Source organism: Phyllostomus hastatus, unplaced genomic scaffold, assembly GCF_019186645.2.
Source record: "Phyllostomus hastatus isolate PE091 unplaced genomic scaffold, TTU_PhHast_1.1 phas_contig_90, whole genome shotgun sequence".
Classification (NCBI taxonomy): domain Eukaryota; kingdom Metazoa; phylum Chordata; class Mammalia; order Chiroptera; family Phyllostomidae; genus Phyllostomus; species Phyllostomus hastatus.
The window spans coordinates 13,353,904-13,376,748 of NW_025333984.1; the positions used below are offsets into that span (position 1 = coordinate 13,353,904).

General features: G+C 41.5%; 1 protein-coding gene across 3 annotated transcripts in view; it reads left to right on the plus strand.

Annotated features, from left to right (window-relative positions):
• Positions 1 to 22,845, plus strand: part of TMEM255A (transmembrane protein 255A) — a 103,009-nt gene that overhangs the window by 43,816 nt on the left and 36,348 nt on the right. For 2 of the 3 annotated variants that reach the window (XM_045852231.1, XM_045852229.1), the window contains exons 2-3: positions 9,534 to 9,704; positions 16,138 to 16,280. In XM_045852231.1, the coding sequence (XP_045708187.1) occupies positions 9,647 to 9,704; positions 16,138 to 16,280 (201 nt within the window). In that variant the 5' untranslated portion in view covers positions 9,534 to 9,646. The remainder of the gene's footprint in view (positions 1 to 9,533; positions 9,705 to 16,137; positions 16,281 to 22,845) is intronic. The other variant, XM_045852230.1, reaches the window with a different exon arrangement.

The following is a 22,845-nucleotide window of genomic DNA, read 5'->3' on the forward strand; positions in this document are numbered from 1 at the left end:
TAGATTTGAGGGGACTCAGGGAATAGATAATGATGATAGGAGGGGAGTCAAAGGAACTAACAGGGAAGACCCTGGGGTGGGAGGGAGGCTGACAATAAAGGTCCTTGGAGTAAGGAGGAACTGACAATCTGACAGTGATGACCCCACACAGAGCCATACAGGGGATGCTGGCGTTTGCTGCATTTCCTTACTGGTTGATCCAGTGTCCTAGTTGGGGCCCCCCGGTCTGAACTAATAATGTACGTGCCCCACTACAACGCCAACACATCAAACAAGCCACCATTAGAACAGGATAGTTTTCCTCCAGGCAGCTGCTTGCTGCAATCATTCTGCTGATTAAATTTCATTCTGGAAAGTACTGGACAGACATTAATCAGGTGTCACAGCCACTCCATCCTATAGAGCCAAAACCTCTCTGACCTTTAAAAATATATCAAACAGTTGCTAGAACACATCTCCTTAGGGAGGACAGGTCCTTGGGCCAGCCCATAGAAATCTATACTGTTCTTGCCCCCTTCCAGCTGATCTTTATCTTCCCTAGACATAAAAAGGGTAACAGATTTCTCTGACAATTTTGCCTGGGGGACTCTGGCCAGCCTTCTGTCTTGGTGGTGCCAGCCACCCCCTACATATGTGGACTTGAAGTTCTAGAAGGGTTTCCCCATCTCAGAATAGCTTCCCCACTAGTTTGCTCCACTGCCTGACATTTTCACTCTAATAATCACTCCTCCAAGTTAAACTATTGTGGTCCCCAGAAATCCAGTTTAAACAAAATAAAATAAAACAAGTTTATCTGGAAGAAAGAATCCATAAATAATCATGAAATTTTACAACCACAGAGCACTTTTCCTTGATTTTTTTCATCCTCACCTGAGGACATTTTTTTTCCACTGCTTATAGAGAGAGACGAAGGAAGGGAGGGAGGGAGAGAGAGATATCTGTTGCCACCCATGTGCAACCTGACCAGGAATCGAACACACAACCTGGTATGTGTCCTGACCTGGAATCAAATCTGTGACCTTTCAGTCTACAGGACGATGCTCCAACCAACTGAGCCACACTATCCAGGGCTCCTTGCTTTCAATGTACTTTCTCACATGCTATCTTATTTCATTTTTACATCAACCCTCTGAAGAAGTTATTATTATTATCCCCATTTTGCAGATGTCATAATGTAGGCTCAGAGAGATTAATTGATTTGGTCAAAGGCCTAGGGCTAAAAATTGGTCTCCTGATGCCAAGCCTTAAGCACTCTCTGTCACACTACACAAATGAATACTGGCAAATGAGAATTCTAAAAACAGGTTTGTTTTGATGGGAGTACAGGCAATGGCTGACGTCACCTCCAAGGAGGGTGTCAGAGCAAGGGCCTGAAAACAGCCAGGAAGATTGGTGGGGACAATGAGCACCTGGGTAAAGGGGGGAGGGGAAGATAAGTTGGCAAGAGGGGTGGAAATCAGCCTGATCTCCTTCAATTCAGATATTAGTATTAGTGTTCCCCTATTTCCCTTCCCAAAACTGGTAGATGGAAAATAAAGTGCCTTATCTCAAGTTGAGCCTTCTTGCCAGAAGTGGTCGAGAGATGCTGGATGTCAGTGGAGGCAGGAAGCTCACACATTTTTGTTCTCCTGGGTTTGGCTGCCCTTGATGTGTACTGTAAGCCTCTGGCGGCCCACTCTCTTCAGGTGGCACCCATTCAATTCCAGGGCATTTGAGTGAATATAAGAGCATTATAACACTGTATCAGTAATGTAAGACAGTACCCTGTCCTTAAAGCATAATGTCATTTAAAATGCAGTGTGTAGTAGACTGCAACTTAATTGGAAAAGATGCATTGGACCATTCAGGACGCTACAGAACATTTGGCATAGCCATTAAAAACTGTTCTTGAGAGTCCAGGAAAGTAGTTGCAAATGGTTAGATAATGCACAGTGGATGGAAAGATTTTCCCTTAAATTGACTCCATGGTATGTGTACAGGGATGTTTATTGCAGTATTGTTTGTAACTATGAAAAATGAACTAAATTAAATGTTCAACCATGGTGGCTTGATTAAATAATTCTGAAACATTTACACAATGGAATTGTATGCAGCTGCTAAAAAATTATATTAAAAAATCTATATATACTGACATGGAAATATACCCATGAAACAGTATTGGGTTTTTAGAAAGGTAAGTTACAGGATAATATTTATAGTTTGGTTACATTTTTGTTCAATACCTCACTATATAATTCTGTGTGTATGAACATATTTGTATATGCATAAGAAAAGTGGGAAAGTATGGGGAAATGTATACCAGAATTTTAATAGAAGTTACCTCTGAGAAGTGAGATTGGGGAGGGAAAAACTTGTACATTTTAAATTATATGCTTCTATATAGTTTGAAATTTAGATGCACATTTTACTTTTATAATTGTTGGCTGTTTGTTAAAGCACAGCTGCCTTTATTGAACAACCTCCTCTTCGTTATAGCAGGATTCTGGGTACCTGGGCAGAGCTGAGGAGTGGGCATGGAGTTAGATGCATTTCACCTTCTGCAGAACTTCTTACAGGTCCAACTGAATTGCAATGCAGGTGTTTCTTTTTAAACAGCAAGACACTGAAATAAAATCTCACCAAAGGATTATCTCCAATAAACCAAGTTGCTCATTTCATTCCTTTCTATATACTGTCTTTCTCTCAAGTTCCCCCATCCCACCACACGCAGAGTTCCCTTATCTTTCCAGACAAGTCAGTTTCCCAGAAAGCTGAATCCACAGAGTAGACAGCCCCCTACCGGTGTAATTCCAGGGGCATAGAAAGAGCTGGACCAGAAAAAGTACTTGCCCACCCGCCAGAACCAACAAGCTTTAATTACACAATGAAAGAAAAACACAAATTCCCTTGAGAGGTGAAATATTGCCTGAAAATTACATTCAGGCAAGGAAGACTGAAAGCAGAGCTGTGTGTGTGTGTGTGTGTGTGTGTGTGTGTGTGTGTGTGAGAGAGAGAGAGAGAGACAGAAAGAGATACAGAGACAGAGACAGAGACAGACAGAGACAGAGAGACAGAGAGACAGGTCTTGAGCAGCCCTCAGGGAGAACAGAGTAGAATTAATGAAACATTCACTTGTTTATTTATGAAATAGAATTTGGGGAGATTGCTAGTTTTAATAATAATACATGCTCATGAAATATATTTGAAAGATACAGAAAAATATAAAGAGGAATGTAGTCACCATAATTCCACTTCCCATGGTAACTACAGTGAATATTTTATGACTGCTTCTACTCATTTTTTCTCTGCATATATATGCAATTTTAAACAAAATTGAGATCAAACTATATATGCAATTCTTAGCCTGATTTTTCACTCATTATGGATATTTCTATGTCCTTGCCACTTGAAAACACGATTGTAATAGCTGTATATAATATATGCAGCTTATGGCTGCGGTGTCATCTAGTTAATCATTCCCCTGATTTGGAGCACTTCGGGGGGTTCCAATTTTTATCCATATTATAAATAACATTGCCATGGACATCCTTGCACATAAATCTTAGCCCAGATTTCTCTTTCCTAAGCACAGATTCCCAGAAGTGGAATTACTAGGTCACAGAATGTAAACATTTTTACAGGATCTGTGGAGCAGTTTGAACTGGGAGCAAATCTATTGATTCCCAGAAACTACTGAACACAGAAATCCTCTCTAGTCCAGACATGAACCAAGCAGTTGGGCACACATACACACACACGTACATACCCAGCCTGTGAAAATGCCACATCTAATTAGATGTTTAATGAATGTTTTTTGATGGAAGTAAAGAAAGGATGTACTGAGCTCTAATTAATTAGAGGAAAGAAACAGGACAGTTATAGCTTAACTGAATCCTGTCATCACCAACTGCCATCTCTGGCAGGTAAATCAGGCCATCTAAATTGTGAGACACCTTTAGTGATCTCCCAACCCATTCCCGTGGGCTTAAGGTCACTTGTCCTCATCTCCTGCCTTTGTATCCTTATTAAAAAGTATACATATAGTGAAGTTTTCTGTATAAATCGTATTTCAATAAATAGTTTACTGTATAAAATATGTTCATTGTGTTTATGCATTGACTGACCTTATTCTAACCTTAATCTTTGTGATTATTTAAAAAAAATATTTGTTTGTATTTTTAGAGAGAGGGGAAGGGAGGGAGAAAGAGAGGGAGAGAAACATTGATGTGACAAAGAAACATCGATTGGTTGCCTCTTCAATGTGCCCTCCACCCCCAAAGGGACTGAACCTGAAACCCAGGCATGTGCCCTGACCGGAAATTGAAACTGTGACCTTTTGTTTTGCTGGACAACGCCCAACCAACTGAGTTACACTGGTCAGGGCAACATTTGTGATTATTAACCTCTGTTGTATTTGTTCTAAAATTCAAAAAAGCATTATCTAGCCTTTTTGAATATCAAGATTCCCCTAGTGTATTCATTTCTACATGCATTATTGTTCTCTGTTGATGTTTTATGCCTTCAAATTAGGAAAATGTGAAATTCTATAAAAAAATAAAAAAGACTTTGATCTTTAAAAGAAACTACCTACTTTCTGTAGTAAGAAACAGATTGTTCTTCAGAACTTGCCTATGAAGAATTTATTAGAAGTATGTATACCTGTATCATTTTGATGTTTTTGTTAATGTTTGCAAACAGTGCGCTTTGAAGTCAGAATGATTTCTTTATATTCATTTTTTGTGAAATTCTCCTGATTCTCTTCCTCATGCATTAGTGATCATAAACAAGATGCAGTTTTAATTCCCTGCCCATGAGAGCTAGGTAGGTATTGTAGTGTAAATTGAAGGGGATTTTATTGTGCAACAATGAACTACTGTTGAGTTTGATTGATTTACAGTGGAGTTTGATATAGTGTATTTGAAAGGGATTAAATGCAATTTACAATGTTTAACAAAGATATATTTAATTACTGAAAAAGTTTACCTTTTAAAAAGAGTAATTAACTCTCAAAACAAATAAACAAAAGCATTTATGGAGAAAAATTGTTGTTATCTCTGGGGAGGAGAATTATATGGGAGAGGATAACTCGCTGCTTTGTATACCTCTGTGGTTTGGGGAAGTTTTACAGTATCATGTTATTTTTCATAAGCAGAAAAAAACAGTATATTAAAAGTATCATATATTCACCAACTATTTTAAGTGCCTAGTATGTAGTGATCATTAAAGAAATTTGGACAGCTATATAAAAACAAGCAAACGAACTTTGGATTCGATTCCTGGTGGCAACACATAGGACAGGCAACCCATCGATGTTTCTCTCTCTCTTCCTCTCTCTCTAAAAGCAATGAAAAAACGTCCTCAAGTGAGGATTTAAAAAAGCATCAATATTTACACTTAAGAAACTTAATTATATACATGTTGAAAAATGTTTTAATTAGAAAAATATATTTGGAATTTTTGAATTAATAATTCCACCACAATATTGCATTAAATGGTAATAAAGATTCCAAAATCTAGCTCATTGTGCTATTTATAATGTTGAAAATTTAAAAACCTTTAACATATTCAATAATAGGGAATGGTTAAGAAATGATGCTCCATTCATTTAAAATCATGTCATCAAAATTTTTTTATCGGAACTGGAAACATTTATGACATGGTGTTTGGTAACTGAAGCCGGTTGCAGAATAAGAAGAAAATAAGAAAGCAAAGACAAGTACCAGTTTTGTTCCCTGATGCTACGGTTATTTTCCTAGTACCTAAAGAAAATTACCAGCTGACAATGAGAACCAGTCAAGCTATCTGGCTGAAATCACACCATCAATCATTGTTCTCTTCAATGAAAATTCAGCTGTTTGTTGTGTGGGCATTGGGTACCAGGCATTAACCTAAGGAAGTCAAGTAGGCACAATGCCAACCTCAATTAGGGTGTTTAGACTCTTTAAGGTGCTCCATTATTCTGAAGCTTCCTTTATATCCTTGGTCAATTCAAGTCTGAGAGCTGAGAGGTGAGTGGTGATAGTTAGGGTGAAGAGAGAATGGCTGGGATGTGTGTATGTATACTTGTGTGGCCACCATTTAAAATATGTATGTACATGTATGTATCCATGTAGACATCATCTCTCTGACCCACAGCCCAAAATTGGGAATCAGGAAGGTACTTTGGTAATTTAACTAATCAAATTGATCATCAAAATAGCCTGAGTGCTATGGATATTCCCAGGGTGAATGTGTTAGTGACAGAATGCCATCTGGCATTTTTCTAGTGATCTGAAGGCTTCTGGGGAGTGCTCTCATCATTGGTTTGAAGAAGACGAAGAGAAGCCTCAACCTAGGGCAACACTATAAGCTTGATTAAGCTTGAAGTGGAAGAATTTATTTTAAGCCATTTTAATATTTCTGGGTTTTTTTTTAATCAGAAACTAGCCAAGTAGTTTTATAGTAGCCTTCACTGGCATGAAAAACCTGTTCTTTCATCTAGGTGGCTTGCCTATTGGCCAGTTTTGCTATGAGTCTATTAATGTACCAAATCCACATGTGTTTTGAATAAAATCAGAATGGAGCTCATGAACAAATTGCCTCTGCTTTTTAATTGTCCGACTCACCCTGAGTTAAAATTAACTTTCTTTTGGAGGACAGGGGATCTCTGTGTCAGGCTTGGTTGACAAGTAAGTTTATTTCCCCAAGTTGCCATTTTAGTCCCTCCCCTTATCAGAGCTCTTCTGTCTAAACAAGCACATCATCTCTGGGGAGAAGACTCCTACTACTCTCTGAGCCACTGCAGCTGCTGCTATTGTCATTGCTACTGATCTCAAAGTCATTTTTAACTTGACTGAGAGCTTTCTGTGGTCCAAGTACCATAAGGTACCTCAAGAGACAGTCCAAAGGAAATATACAGTGTGCAGTTCTTTTAAATAGCCAGCTCCTCTAGCAATTTCTAAATCAGTGTTTAATCTTCACTCAGGATTCAGGAATAGAGATGCTGCATAAAGCAAGACTCACCCCCATTAAGGGCACCTCATTAGTTTATGGCTTTGATTGTAAAGGTCAAATTACATGCACCCTCTATGTCAGTTGATGACTAATATGCTTCTTTCTACAATGAAAAGGCCTCATTCTCTCCCTTGAAACCAGCATGGTAACAAGTTTCTATTTGGCTTCTTTAGGGATCTCTAACTATATGGATGCTATATGGAAGTCAAAATCTCTAAAGAAGGTGTAAAACAGTCTTTCCCAGCCTGTACAAGACCTTCTTTTCTTTGAGGCTACTTTCACAGAAACAAAATCAGTTACCATATTTTTTCGGACTGTAAGACGCACCCCCCAAATTTGGGGGGAATAATGGTTGTTCATGCTGCTGTTGAGTTTTGTTTACATTTACATTGGTGAAATATTATGTTGTTTACATTCTTAAATGTTTTTTAAGGACATAAATTTTTGCTTCAAATTTTTTCCCCTATTTTCCTCTAAAACCTAGGCGCGTCTTATGGTCCGAAAAATACGGTAATTATAAAGTGCTCCTGGAAATGTAGTGCTGATTGCCAGTTTTTTACATTAAATATATGAGATATTTAGAGTTGGGAGAAGAAGTGATAAGTAGACAGACCTGAAAACAAAGATGGCAAGAGTGTAAGTAAGGGATTTACCTCTGCCTTTGTGGAGCTCATGAAGACTGACACAGAGGCCAAGCATGATAAAGACACACACTTCTACAACAGTGGGTATCTTGTCTTTATCTATGACATATATCACAGATTTCTAAACATCTATAGTGTAGGGCTACTAATAATACCTGACACAGCGTTCAGGCTGGTCCCTCGAATATGCCCAAGTTCTTTACAAAGGGCTTTCTTTTTAATCTTCAGGAGGCATCTTTTCTTCCTTTGGAAGATGGGAAAGGGAAAGGGCCCTTGGTTTCATTTCCTACAAAAGAAAACAAAGCTTCACAATAGATTAACAAACCAGAGGTGGGAAAAACCAAGTACTCTTCTTCATCAACTCTCAGAAAAGTTTTATACTTGGTTCTGAGGTGGATTTTTTGTGTCTGTGGGGGGTGGGGTGAGGGTGGTAGTCATGGAAAAAGGGCTGCAGCCATCATCAGGGAAATGTGATTAGAAGGAGACCTGGCAATTGAAAACTGGGAGCTCTTGCTAGGAAAGAATGGATGCCTCCAAACAGGTCAGTTCCTTGGGATGCACAGGGCTGAGTTTCCAGAAGGAGCTGGTGCTCACTGTTATCCCCTTGCTCATCTTCCACCTCCACTGGCCACCAGGCAGATGTCTTGGGGCACTCCAACAAGGCCTCATCCTGTTCTGTGGCTGTTTTGAGACTATCAGAACCACCTTTCTAGGCCAACAACATAGTGCTTCCAGGCCAATATCCTAATGGGGTCTGGAAGAGCAGGCTGGGGAAGGACTTGGCTGTCATCCAAGATCAAGGACATTCCCACCTCATCCCAGTTTCCCTTAGCAATCCACAGTGGATCTCTCAGCCATGACTTTTTTACTCTTTCCAAAGTTACTCCGTTTTCATCCTCTTACACCTCTTGGGGATAATGAATTCCTTAGGTTTTCAATATGGTATATAGAGTAATATTTTTTTTCAGCTGCCCTAGCAGGAAGAGCAATGACCTAGGAATCCAACAGGTCTAAGTTCAAATCCCACCTCTGCTACTTACTAGCTGGGTGACTGACTACAGGAAATTTTCATCCCTTCTCTAAGACCCCAGTTCTTCATCTATAAAATGGGGTTCTTGATACCTCTTCTTTGTGCCTTGCATGGCTGCTAAGATGAGAAAAATGAGATCTTTGACACAAAAGCTCCTTCAATAAAAGCACAAACTATGGTGCTGATGCAGAGTCTGATTTGTTTTAGCTGAATCTCCTTCTAGCTCTTAGGGTGCTGTTGGTTCTAGAATTCTCAGATCTGGTGAATAAGGCTGTGTTCCCTCTCTCCACCTCTGCATAATTTTATACTCTGGTCACATCCCTTCCCAGCTTTCATCTTTCTAGACTAAAGAGTCTGCGTTTGTTTAATCTATCTTCATATGGCAGTCCCCTCCACCTTCCTCCATCCCCTTGATTATAGAGTGGCCCTTCTCTGGATCATCTCCAGCTCCATTATGCCATTCTGGAAGCACTAACACCAAACCTACACAAATATGTGTGTGTGTCTCAGCTCTGAACCTCTGACTCTTCCCACTCCCCAATTATAAGTCCTAGAACAGGATGGTTGCCTAAGACCCTCTCTCCAAACTAGATAGAAGGCCAATTAGCCTCAGGCTGTAACCTCCCCTTCTTTCTCTTCGCATCCCTAGCCCCAAGGGGCTAAAACAGCTCCCTGTCTGGATTGGGAGGCTGGGAGGTGGGTAACTAGGATTGGGGGGAGGGGGAGGAAGGGGGTCTTGCGCAAGCGCACGTCGCTGCTCGGACCGCCAATGCTGTTGCCTCCCGAAGCAGAGAGAGGCACAAGAGGAGGGAGGAAGAACAGGGGAAGGGAGGAGGAGGAGGCACTTGGGCTGCAGCTCGCAAACAGAGGCAGTTTCTCTCTCTCAGCTTTGGAAGAGACGGGGAGCGGCTGCCGCGGAGTAAGATGCTTTGCGGGGCGTCCTGAGCCTGGGGGCGCTTGTGGCAGCTTCGTTGGCCGGGGCAACGGGGCAGCATTCATCATGCATCAGTCCCTGACTCAGCAGCGGTCCAGCGACATGTCCCTGCCTGATTCTATGGGTAAGTCTCGTCGCCTTTTCTAGGGGCGGCGGCAGCAAGGGGTAAGTGCACTGCTGTCTGGACTGTGAGCGCCTTGACCACCTGGAGAGCCTGGGAGCGGGAAGCGGGGCAAAGGTGCGGGTCCTCAAGCCCCAGCGCCTTGGTCAGGAACCAGAACCCCAGGGGAGCGGCCCAGCGGGGGCGGGCGGGGGGACGCGCTGAGATTGGAGCGCCCAGTTTGCGTCGGAATCTCCCTGGCCAGAGTGGCGGTGTGAGTGTGTTTGTGTGCGTGTGTCGACAGACTTGCAGCCAGTGGTAAATCCCAGCTGTCTGGGGATCAAAACACTTCCCTGCAACCTGCTCCTTCGCTTGCCATTCGACGCTCCCTCTTTGCAAAGTCCGCGTCACTTCTAAAAGCTCAAGACTAACGATAATTAGAAGAAGCAGGAACCTCGCCCCCTCCCAACTCTGTCGAAGCTGCTCTGAAATATAGAGCAGAAATGAGGGGGGTGCTGACTTGGGGGTTTGCGCAACCCTGGGGGATGGGCGTGTGGGAGAAAAAAGAGGGGGACTGGCGGGAGGGGAATTCCTGAAGAATCACTCAAGACAGCCCAGTACTGCCATCTGAAGTGGCAGAATAGACATTCTTAGAATTTGATTCCTATTCTGCTCCAAATACAGGAAATATAATATGCGTGAGGATGAAAGGGTGGGGGTGGGGGAGGACAAGTGAGAGCTCGAGAAAGAAAGAGCGAGCGCGAGCCCGCGCATCTTCTGAAGTGGCGCTTTCCCTCTCTGGATGGAATAGAGGGGGAGGGGGAACCCACTAGCCTGATTTGGTTCAACACCTTTCCTCATCAAAACTGGGGGACAACTGCCTCCGGCACCAACTTGGCTGCCCCTCGACGCTGTTGTTAGTAGTTACAAACAAAATACAAACCCAGTCCTCTTCAACTGTTAGGCACCTTCCCAAGCCCTATGATTTCACTGGGCGGAGAAATTAATTTGGAGCCCAGGAGAGCAGGAGGGGGATCGTCAAACCATGATCCCATCTAATATTAAAATTCGCTTAAGATACACTTTAACCAAATCGAATTTTCTCTTGCCAACATACTTTGCATTCTGCAAAATCCCTCCATCCTCAATTCATGCCATCCAGTCTGCTCAGATTTTCTCTGAAGAATTTGCGGGAACATCTCAAGGGGAGGAGCAGGGGCAGGGAGAGGGTTGCACCCCCTCTGTGAGCTCCCTATTTCTGGCAAAAGACTCAGTCTCAACAGAATTCGTTCACTAGAGGGACCCCAGAAAGTACAGTCTCTTAGATGGTGGAAAGATCCGTATTTTTATTGGTTTTACATATTCCGTACAAGAATTTGATCTTATGTTTTTTTAAAGGCTTAGTTGTTTGCAATGTGGTACAAATGAGGCCAAGGACTCGGGTCCGAATCAGAACACAGCAGTACCAGACTCCTCCCAGGTCTCTCTCCCTAACACGCACACGCACACGCACATACACGCACACACAATGCACTCCTCACTTTGACCAGCTGTGGCGCTAACACAGCCCTGGCTTCCCAACGCCAGGCAGCTGCGCCGGAGGGCTAAGGGGGAAGAGTGCGAGGGCTCTGCAGCACCGTACCTGCAGCCACCGCAACCACATGCAAAGCAGGACCTCTTCGCCGGGCCATCGCCTGTGGGGGAGTGGACAGGTTAGTAGCCCACGGTGTAAAACGTCGCTACTTGCCACACTGCTCTGTAGGTTGGGGAAAAAGATGAAGAGATTCTGTCTCAGGCTCCCAGGGGTCCTCAGCCAATCTTCCATTTCCTGAAAGGTCTGCGCAACAAGAAACAGAGTGGGCTTCGTCCAGACACTGCGGGGAAAGAATCATGGATCTCTTAAGGACTCGGGAGTCAGCTCTGTGCATCCCTCTTTGGAAAGTCTGCAGACTCAGGGCGCGAGCAAATTCCTGAGTGGAGTGGTAACCCTGGGTTTCCACATTTTGGACAAGGGAGTCTCCCTGGAGTTCCCTGGCGCTGGTCCCGTGCAGCCCAGGCCTGAATCAGCCTCTAGGCTACTTAGGAGTTACTCCCACTTAACTCAGCTTTGGCAACGCCACCCTCCTTTGCATGGGGGAGTAGAAGGGGGCGGGGATGTGTTAGTGTTTCAGCCTCCAAGGTCAGCATTTCTGAGGGGATTCCCCCTACAGGCACGACATAACCGTAGCCAAACCAATAAAATTGAAAACAATACAGATACACTGAACCAAGGTGCCTGCGCTGCATGCTTACTGGCTGTCTGGGGATGAGCGATTAGTTCAAAGCTTGGATCAGAGCGAGCGCTTGGCAATAGAAAGATGCTAATTTGACTCCAGCGTCCCTTCATCCCCTCCCAGTACCCTCTTCTTCCTTTTAGCAACACTGCTCCCAGGTGCTAAGGTACTGCTACTACATCAGGGCACTCCTTCCCTTCCAAATAACACATTTGTAATTTGCCAGTGGTCAAAGATTTGCCAAAGTGGGGGTAATTTCAGTACCTTTAAGGAAATATTTGAGAGTTTGGCAGAGCCTTGAGGCTCTTCTGTGGGCAGCCATCTCTTTCCATGGATGTTCAAGGCTGGGACTTCCTGGGACCCTGTGTGGCCAAGCTGACTAAGGTAAGCAAATCCTAATCAGTTCAAAAGATCAGCGTTGAGAATTAATTGGTCATCAACAACATAGTGCACAAGACAGGATACTGGGAGCCCATCTTCTCTGCACTCAGATTATACACCCTATAATCAAGAGGGTAATCAAGAACATGTACGAGGTAAAACGCAAGTGAGCAGACAACCATGCTACCTGCTGGCAACCCACATCTTGGTTCCCATTGGATACAAAATCCTGAAACTGGTGGACATCAGATGGGTTGTGGGCCATATCTACAATCACAATTATAATTGTAGCAGTTATAATTAAAAATATACTTATTGAGTAAAGTACGTAGGGAAATAGAGACATGAAATAATGAGTGATTTCAGTACAGTGAGCTTAGTCAAGAAAAACTTGAAGGAGGAAGTGAGTTTTGGGCAGGTTTCAGAGGAAAAGAAGGACCAAGATTCAGAGACTGTATTGCAGGAGTATAGAGTGGGGAATGGGACTATGATGGGGTGAGGGTGGAGAAACCCAGAGGAAGGAGAAACTGGTTATATTTGGAAGGGTGGGGACAACAAATAATTGGGCACTTCTAGAGCTGAGCATCCTGGTCCTCACAAATCTGGGGTGAAGGTGGAGCACTGCAGAGAGGGAGGGCTGCAGTAGTTCTGCAGGGTGGCTGTTGAGGGCAGGCAATGCCAATGATGGGATTTCAGACTCTCCCACTGCTGTCGGTTACAGGGGTAGTTGTTGAAATATGCTGGTCACCTAGTAGACAAGCTAGTGAGAGGCATTGGGGTTATGACACTAGCTGGTGAGAAGGCTTTCAGTTCTGGGGAGCCCTCAGGTGTACTCTATTTTTAAAAAAATCAATTCCATGAATGTTTATGGAATTATTTATTCACACAATCCCCACTGTGGACTTTTTTATTAGGAAGGAAGCAATTTTGAGATGTTGCCTCGTATTTATTCAACAAGTATTGACTACTCACTGGGTATCAAACATTGTAATAGGCACTGTTTTCAAGTCCCTGCTGCTGTATTTAAGTACCTCATGGTGTCTGAGGCTTTTTGATATGTTCATTTACTAAGCAAAATTGGAATTAGATATTCCTGTGTTTACAGGAACATCTAAGGTGGATCCCAAATTGCACCCTAATAAGAACAGCATTCTACATCTTTCCAAAATAAAGCCACTAGGAAAACGTCCTAAGCAGACACAATGAGTTGCCTTTTAGGAGCCTGGGCCACACCTTCAGAGAACAGGTGTGTCTTTCTCTATGTAGATGTGACTTTTAAGTAAAATTGACATTAAAGATAAATGGAGGGGTGATTGTTCACTTTTCAAAAGGATTCCCCTGCAACATTCCTTAAAATGGTCTACTCCTCAAGTACAACTAGAAATAATTTCATTTTACACAAGTGTGGTGCTTATATTATAAAATAAGGGGTGACATGAAGGAGGAGAAGGGGAGAGAGAATGGATATAAAACCCAGCAATGGGACAGTTTTCTTAGGAATTTTACCCAAAGTAAATCTATCTAGAGGCAAGGCCATCGTGGAGCTCTAGGATCTTTGCCTGGGTTTCTCAGTTGATTGGGTTTTCAATTCAGGTTCTAAAGCAGGGGGAAAAATAGATTTTCAAATGACACCATGTGGTTTGCTGAGTCACTTTTGTGACCTGTCTCCTGTGCTTTTAAGAGTTAGAGTGATATTTGCAAAAGAGACCCAGCAGCTGTGAATAGAATCAAAAGCCAGTTGGTGGGAAATGACCAAGCTAGGGATACAAAAAAAAATCAGAAAAATTGTGCACACGTACACTCCCCCAATTAAGTCTCTAAGGTTACATGTGAGGTGTTGAGACACTTTCATGTGCCACAAAGACCCCTGTGGTGTATCCAGATGTTCCCTCACTCTCTTTTGCCAATTTGGGGCAGAGATGGTATGAGTGACAAAGCAGAAAGGCAGACAGGAATGGGAAGTGATATTGGTAAGTTTAGGTTAAAACCCCTCTATGGAACCAATTCTCAGATTCACTGAGAAGGATCTATCATCAAACAGACTTGGGGACCATGGTTTGGCGATTCATTTAGGGCTCCTCAGAATCAAGAGAAAGGATAAACAGATGAAATAAATCCTGCTTTCCCCATCCCCACCACTTGCAGTCTGGCTTCTCCCATGCTCGCTTATCCTGTCAGCTTGCCATTTGCATCCCAAATAGCCCAGTCACAAGAAGGGCCCTACTGTCACAGGTGTCTCTACTGGCCCTTCTGTTTTCCCGTGTAGGTCCCACTGGAGAGGAGCCTCATTTCATGTTTCCTTACCTCTCCTCCCCAAGTACAACAGGGCACTTTAGCATGTGGGTGCCTGTAAACGCTCATATCACTTTTACATTTCAATGTAAAATAATCCTGGACTAATGTCGTAGTCTAAATGACCCTGGTGAGTCACATCCCTCACTTTCTAGGCTGACGTCAGGGCATACCACCAGTCCCTCCCACCTCCCTTGGAGCCTTGCAGGGACTGCACTGGGGAAGACAAGATAGATGATGAGGCTAACCAGACTGGCACTGTTGATGATTTTCTTCCCTATAGGAGGAGATTTATGCTGGGGGCTTCAGGGTCAGCAACCATCCCTCCCTCTCACCACCAGCAGGTGTCCAGAGCTCCGCTGTTTTTTTTTTCCTCCTTCTCTCCCCCTTTTTTCATCTCCTCCCTCCCAGTGGTGCAGTCTGGGAGGCTTCATTCGGCAGCTGCTTCCTGAGGCTGCAGTGAGGCCTCCATGAATGACCAGGTCCAATGAACAGACCCAAGTGGCCTCTTTAGACCCATAAATGACAGTCAAGCCACTAGGTGGGCAACCCCAGCATAAGGCTTCCTACTGCTTCATCCTCCTCATTAAAGAACTAGACTCTCATAGGGTAACTCATCCCTGGTATTTTTGTTAAGAACCCCCTCCCCAGGCCAAAGAAACACATGCAGAGTAGGCAACAGCATTCGATTCCTTTAAAAAAATTAAATCAAAAAACGAGTCTAGATATCATTTTTCTATTTGACTTAATAAGCCTGTTTTTGAAAAAATATTGGTTTGCACTATCATATCTGATAAGCACTGAGTAGAACAGGTTTCTCATTTATATTTATGCCACCCTCAAATAAGCTTATATGTGTATAAGATATAATCTTCCCCATCTACCTCCCCTGATACATATCTTTGTGGACTAATGGCCTCCAAACCCTTACTTTATTACACATATTTGTTATGTGACAAATCTTGTCAACACACCATTTTAAAGTTTATACATGAGGTGGCAAATGTCATAAATAAATGAAAAAAAAAAACAGTTCCTAGCTTGGTTCTGATATTTACACTGAAAATGAAATTTCGTATCTTCAGCTCATGAAAAAAAAAAACCTTTCTTACTTACATATTGGCTTTAAAATATTTTCATTTATTACTTCCACACATACACTTCCCATTTATCATATGTCTTATAATTTAGCCTAAAAAACATCTCTCTACTAAGTGAGTATGACACATCTTGTATAGAATGTCGAAAGCACAAAAATTTGTTTTTTGTTTTTTTGTAACTGGTAAGATTTCTTCTGTTGTTTATTTTCAAACTGGAAATATTTATTCTTATTGTGAATGTGGCTCCTGATGATTGCCAAAAGAAACCTAAAACTCCCCCATAATTCCACTCCCCAGAGATAACCCCAGTTACCAATTGGAATAGGAAAAGAAATCCTTCCTAGTGATTTTTCTTTGAGCCCATCCCTTCCCCAGCTGAAATGAGCAATTTCAGTTTCTCTGTACTTTCAGGAGCCTTCAATCGGAGGAAACGAAACTCCATCTATGTCACCGTGACTTTGCTTATTGTGTCCGTGTTAATTCTCACAGTGGGACTTGCTGCAACCACCAGGACCCAGAATGTGACTGTTGGAGGTTATTACCCTGGAGTTATTGTAAGTATAAAAGGCATAGGTAGGTCTCAGTAGGTTGCTGGCTATAGACATTTGGGTTCCACTCTGATGGTTTTCTATTCAGTTTGAGTTTCTACTGTTTGCTTCATTTGCCCTCTTTATATATCTGTATATTTATATACAAAGACAATTCTGGGCCCATTAAGAAGAGCACTGGACTAAGAATCTCCATTCCTAACTAGCAATGTGATCCTGAGGAAGTCATCTCACTCTTTAGGACCTAGGTTTGGAGATGTTACTAACTAGCAGTGTTAACTTTAGGTGAAGGTCATTTCTTCTCTGGGAATCTGCTTTCCAATATATAATAGAAGTCTCCTGATGTTACCTGAAATCTGAGGACACTGGCAGTCTGACACTATGTGACCAACAGCACTGATCTCCAAAGTGATCCTTCGCTCTTATCAGGAAAAATACTTGGAATATTTACTCCTAAAATAAGTATATTTATTAATTTATAAATTATGTGATTTATAAAACATACAAAGTAGAAAAATAAAAATTAGATAAGAGTAAAATCAACAATTATTTTAATATTTTCATATTAACATTATCTAAATTTCAAAGAATGATATGCACATCACATGAAGTCTGTTGTTAAAGATAGTGACTATAAATCCTTGTTTCAAATAGCCTACTAGGTAATTTCGAATACTTTTGGCTGACTTCTTATCAGGTATGATTAGATTGCTATTAGTATCTTTGTTTTTTAATGTCGTTCTCACCATGTGGCTGACAAAAAGCTCACCCTGAGAGTTAAAAATGTCACCTCTACCATATTCTTGTTGCTGGCTTCTGCTTACATTATTAGGGTCATCTTCAATTTGTGGTTTCTCAGAAGGAGGCTTTCTAAACTACTTGTCCATTTTCTTGAGACTAATTTAATTAAAATTAGATAAGACAATCTGGGCACATGGAAAGTGCCCCATCATCAACCCTCTGCTTCTTGGAACTTGCCCTCTTCCCAGAGGATAGCTCATTTTGTGGCCGGACATTCACACTAAGGGAGGGCGCCACTGACAATCTGTTTACTGACTATCTGTGATGCTTAATTCCTTTCTTATTATTTTAGTCAAACAATAAGTAAGAAAGAAGAGTTCAAATAGTTTCTTTCCTTACCTCAGTGGATTGTTTTACTCACTCCCAGGGTGCATGCAATCCACTTTGGAAGCTGCTGCACTCTTTACATACAAAACCTCATTTTATATTAAATCGTTACATTGGATACTTCAAGTATATACAATTTCATTTATAATTATACCTCAATAAAGCTGGGGGAAAAGAAAATGAAAAGAAACAAAAACCTCATTTGGATCTACACACACTGCTGTTAAACCCCTAAACTTACCTCTCAAGGTTGGATCATATTTTTAATATCAAATGACTTCCAAATTGTAGTTGCTAGTGAACAGGAAGGAATTATAGGATGATTCATTTAAAAAATATTTTAGGATAGTAAAGAGGTCAGACATATTTTTGTTAGTGTTTTGTTTCTTTTCTTTTTTTTTTCTTTTGAGAGGTGGGAATGAGAGGGAGAAGCAAAGAGAGAGAAAGGGATTAAAGATGGATGCCTTTGACAAGCCAGCAGTGATCAAACCTGGTGCCTGTGGCCTAGATCACCAGTTCCACATTCAGCCATCTCAAGTACCCTAGCAAAGCTGGGGTCTGACATGGGCTGGACTCCCGTGAGCTGAACTCTGCCCAGAGATGTCCCTTTGCAGCTCTTTGGCCTGCAGGGTTCCCCCTAGCCAAGGTCAGGTGTCCCACAGACACAGCTTTGTGTCTTCTGTTAAACATGTGATGTGAAAACTCACCCAGTCCACTTCCTGTGGTGAGGCAAGAAAACCACTAGTCAGCAGAATTGGATTTTATTTTTAAACACAAGCGGGGAGTGGGGGCAGAAATGGGGGAAAGGTTGAATTTTGGTGGCTGGGAAAAGCAATATATAGGGTCTGTGTGACTTTGTGTCCTTCAGGTAAGCTGCATTTAGTGAAATATTTCTGACTCATGAGCTAATAAGGCTCAAGCCAAGATTCAGACTCTCCATGGGTGAGGGGAAGGCACTTTCCATGTTATTTAAGAGTATTTACTCTTATTTACAAAGGGTGGCTATGAACCTTCTTTGTAGAATATCTGATTGTGGGTGGCTAGGTGGGAATGCATTAACAAAGGAATGAAGGTACATAATTGTTGTTATTTGAGTATCTGATGTTCAGCTAGGGCTGCAAGTTGAAGCAATAGGGGTGTGTGTCTGTGTGTGCACTTTTCACTAAAAGCTTATCTGGAAATGTTAATAGGAAAGCCATGGTTAACAGACAGTGTGCCCCATAGTTTAACCTTTAAAAACTTGTTCTTATAGTTCCTGTTATTTTAAGGGGGATTTAATTAAAGGAAGTGAAGGGGGAAGATTACGCATTGAAAAGCAGAAGAGTCCATTTTGAGTTTATAGGTCAGATCATGCTGTAACAGATACAATTACAGTTCATACCTCTAAAACAGTAAACACCTGAGAATCAAGATTTGTCCAGGAACGGGACACTTTTACTAATTGAATACTTTGGTTATTAGGGAGGTACTATATAAACTCCAAACCTGTAATTTCCCCACCTTGGCATGCATAAGAATGACCTGCTGAGCATGTGGAAAATACAGAGCTCTGCTCCTTACCCCCAGAGATTCTGATTTAGTAACTCTGGGTGGGACTCAAGGACCTGAGTTTTCTTTTCCTGAGCTAACCTTTGATTGAAAAAGTGAGGCATGCTGAATCTGCATTTTAATAAACACCCCAGGGGAGTCTAATTCAGGTGGACCAGCAACCATCTGGAGGACTAAAACACAATAAATAAAGTATACTTAGCAATAAAACCAGAATGAGAATAATGTGGCATTTTAAGATTCCACGCTGTCAAATTAGTCACTTTGAATATAAAATATGATGTATAGAACTGTGAAATAATTTTAAATTATTCAGAGCCCTGTTGTTTTGGACTGTGGTTAAATGTGTTAATGTATATGAGATGTTAAATTTCAAAATAGATTAGGGAGTAGTTATTAGATTAAAAGAAGGCTTAGCATTCAATTCATGTAAATATTGAGATCTCAGGCATTTTTAAATATAATTGCATTCGCATAATTGTAAATCACGTGAAACTTTTCTGGAGCATATTTATTTTGCCAAAAGAGGGGCCCTTGTACAGTGAGATGCATTATAATGGAGTGTTAGCTACTCTACCTGAGCTAGAAAGTAGTATCATCATCCTAAGACACACATGTACACATGCATCTTTAAAAACATGCTTATCTATGCAAGCTGAATTGTACAATTTTTAAAATTTAAAACCCACAAAGAGCCCTGGCTGGTATGGCTCAATGGATTGAGTGCCGGCCTGCGAACTGAAAGGTTGCAAGTTCAATTCCCTGTCAGGGCACATGCCTAGATTATGGACCACATCGCCAGTAGGGGGTATGCGAAAGGCAACTGACATGTTTCTCTCCCTCTCTCCTTCCCTTCCCCTCTCTCTGAAAAATAAATAAATAAAATCTTAATTTTTTTTTTAAATTAAAACCCACAAAGAAAGAAACCAACTTAGGATTTTTACTGTCCTCAGATATTCAAGATGTAGTCATTCCAAAAGAGTTCTGGTGAACTTTTTATTCTGGAGACCTAAAAAAAATAAGAACTTCAGTTGTATGAAGCTGAAAAAGACAGGGGAGAGAACCTGCTCGTTCACTATAATTCTCAAACTTTAGATCCAGAAGGAGGAGGCCTCTAAATGTGTTCCCCAAGCAACCCACAAGATGGAGTTGGCCACCTGATCAGTACAGAAAGGCTTTCATTCTCGAACCCTCTCCCCAACTGTTGTACTGATAGGGCCCACACCAGCCTGGATTTTAGTAGTTTCGGTCCCATTTCCCAGGGTATGTGGAGTCAGTTAATTGAAAATTATATCAGAGTTACCAGTTATTTTATATCTGGTAATAATTATATCAGTCATACCAGAGTTACCTGACAATTATATCAGGAAACAGGGACAACAAAGATCATTCAAAACAATCAATAGCCCACAAACGTTCTTTAGTCTAGTATGACTTGAGCTTCACAGGTAAAGATTCTGACTAAATCCAACCAAGTTTTGACTAACTTGAATGCTCAGGAAATATAAGGAGCTCTGGATGGTGGGATTTGGTGGTTTATTATTTGACAGAAATTTTGTCCACCTCTTGTTGAAAATGTTTCTAAAATATTAAATCACTCTAAAACAAAGTTCCTACTTTAGTAAGTGCATTTCAAAGATGAGACTTGCGTCTTGATTTGCTAGATAAGACTTACAATGCCAGAAGGTTCTAACCTTCTTTGGCTCCCTGTTGCCTCTTTAACATTGTCATTCAAAGCACTCTGAAGATGCCCTCAGCTTGGTCTCCCATTAACTCCCTTCTGCCAAAATTGTCAATTCACAATCCCCTGAAAACGACATGGGCTTTTCTACCTTGATGCTATCATTCTCATTGTTCCCCTTGGCCTGGACCATCCACCCTGCTTTCTCTTTCTGTTTATCTAAATGCTCTGTCCTATCCCAACTTAAAGACATAGCAGGGACATTTCTCAACTTCTAGGGTCCACAGTGGTGTCTACTGTCTTTGAACTTCCTATCATAGATTCCTCCTACTCATGATTCCTAGAAAATTCTCACATCCTGCTTTATGGGATGTTGGGCTATCTTCTCATTTAGCTTTGTTTATACAGGTCCACAATCCCTTATCTGGACTCTTGGTTTGGGCCAGATGTATTCAAGAATTTACACCTCACTTATTTTAGAAAATGATATAGTGAATATATCATATGTTACCTGACATCCCAGGGAGTCTTCAGAAATACCCCATAATTGAGTACCTTTATTTTTCTACAATAAACTGAATTTTTACACTAAGTGGATAAAGATGATATTTTGAAAAACCTCACATCAGTTTAAGGTCCAATTTTGTCATCAAGGTAGTTGGTTTTAAGAGCTTTATAGATTTCAGGATTATCTAAAGAGATTGTGGACCTGTTTACCTAATTATAGCTCCTGACTGCTTAGTCTTACTGATCTTGGTATCATACATGTCCCACCTTACCTCCTAACCTCCAAATCACAGATTCAACACAGTGCCTGCCACAGAGTATGTGTGCAATTGATATGTATTGAATGACTACTCCTTCTGAGCCTCAGTACTGGGCATCTAGGGCAGTAGATGGAAATAGGCATAGGTTATAGGGCCTAGCTTAAAAAAGAGTCCTTGATTCTGACTCGGATTTCTAATGATTTGTCCTTTTTCTTCTGCAAGTGGAGTGCAGCCAAAATAAAGCAAACTTGTTATTTGTTCAGGTAATAGGGAATCAAGATGGAGGTCCAAAGGTCTGAATGTTCCATGAATACATACAGTTCTCGAGGGTGACCACAGAGATTACCTTTCTGAGGCCTTAGGAGCACAAGCAGTTGATTAGAAGCAGCTGCCCATTTTTAGGAACTTCTGTTGATTTTTTTCTTCTTTTTTTAAAATTTTTTATTGTTGTTGAAGTATAATTGTCTCCATTTTCCACCCACCACTCCCCCCACCACACCCATCCCCATCTCCCACCCTCAATCCTACTCACCTTTGGCTTTGTCCATGTGTCCTTTAAACATGTTCCTTGACAAACCTTCCCTTTTTTCCTCCATAATCCCCCTTCCCCCTTCCCTCTGGTTACTGTCAGTTTGTTCTTTATTTCAATGTGTTTGGTTATATTTTGCTTGCTTGTTTGTTTTGTTGATTAGGTTCCACTTATAGGTGAGATCATATAGTATTTGTCTTTCACCATCTGGCTTACTTCACTTAGCATAATGCTCTCTAGTTCCATCCATGCTGTCGCAAAGGGTAGGAGCTTCTTCTTTCTTTCTGCTGTGTAATATTCCACCATGTAAATGTACCATAGCTTTTTGATCCACTCATTTACTGATGGCTTCTTAGGCTGTTTCTAGCACTTGGCTATTGTAAGTGGTGCTGCTATGAACATCAGGGTGCATAGGTTCTTTTGAATTGGTGTTTCAGGATTTTTTTTCTTCTTTACTTTTAGCCCCTCAGCTCTTCCTCAAGTAGAACTTCTCACTCCATACCTACAGAGACTTTCTTCCCTGGAGGGCAGCTATGAAGGTCACTGTTCTTACAAACACTGGCTAATGCAGCAAAGCATGGTTGAAAGCACCCCTGCTGTTAGGGGACCTGAGGGCTAGTCCTGGCCCTGCCAGTAACTTACTATAAGAGGGGCCATGTCCATATAATTCTCTAGGCCTCCATTTTCCTTCCTGTCTAATGGGAATGATATGAGTTCCACCAAACTTCATAACATTACTGTGAGCAAAATGGAGGGCAGATGCTTTTCAAATGTAACATAGTTTTAATGACACTGGTGAGTTCATCAACCTGTCATCTAGCAAAGTGAATTCTTCTAGCCAGGACTCAATAGATATTAGTTCCCTGACTAGTGAACTCTACCTCTCCTTTGAGCTCATGTTAAAATGTCTCCTGCTCT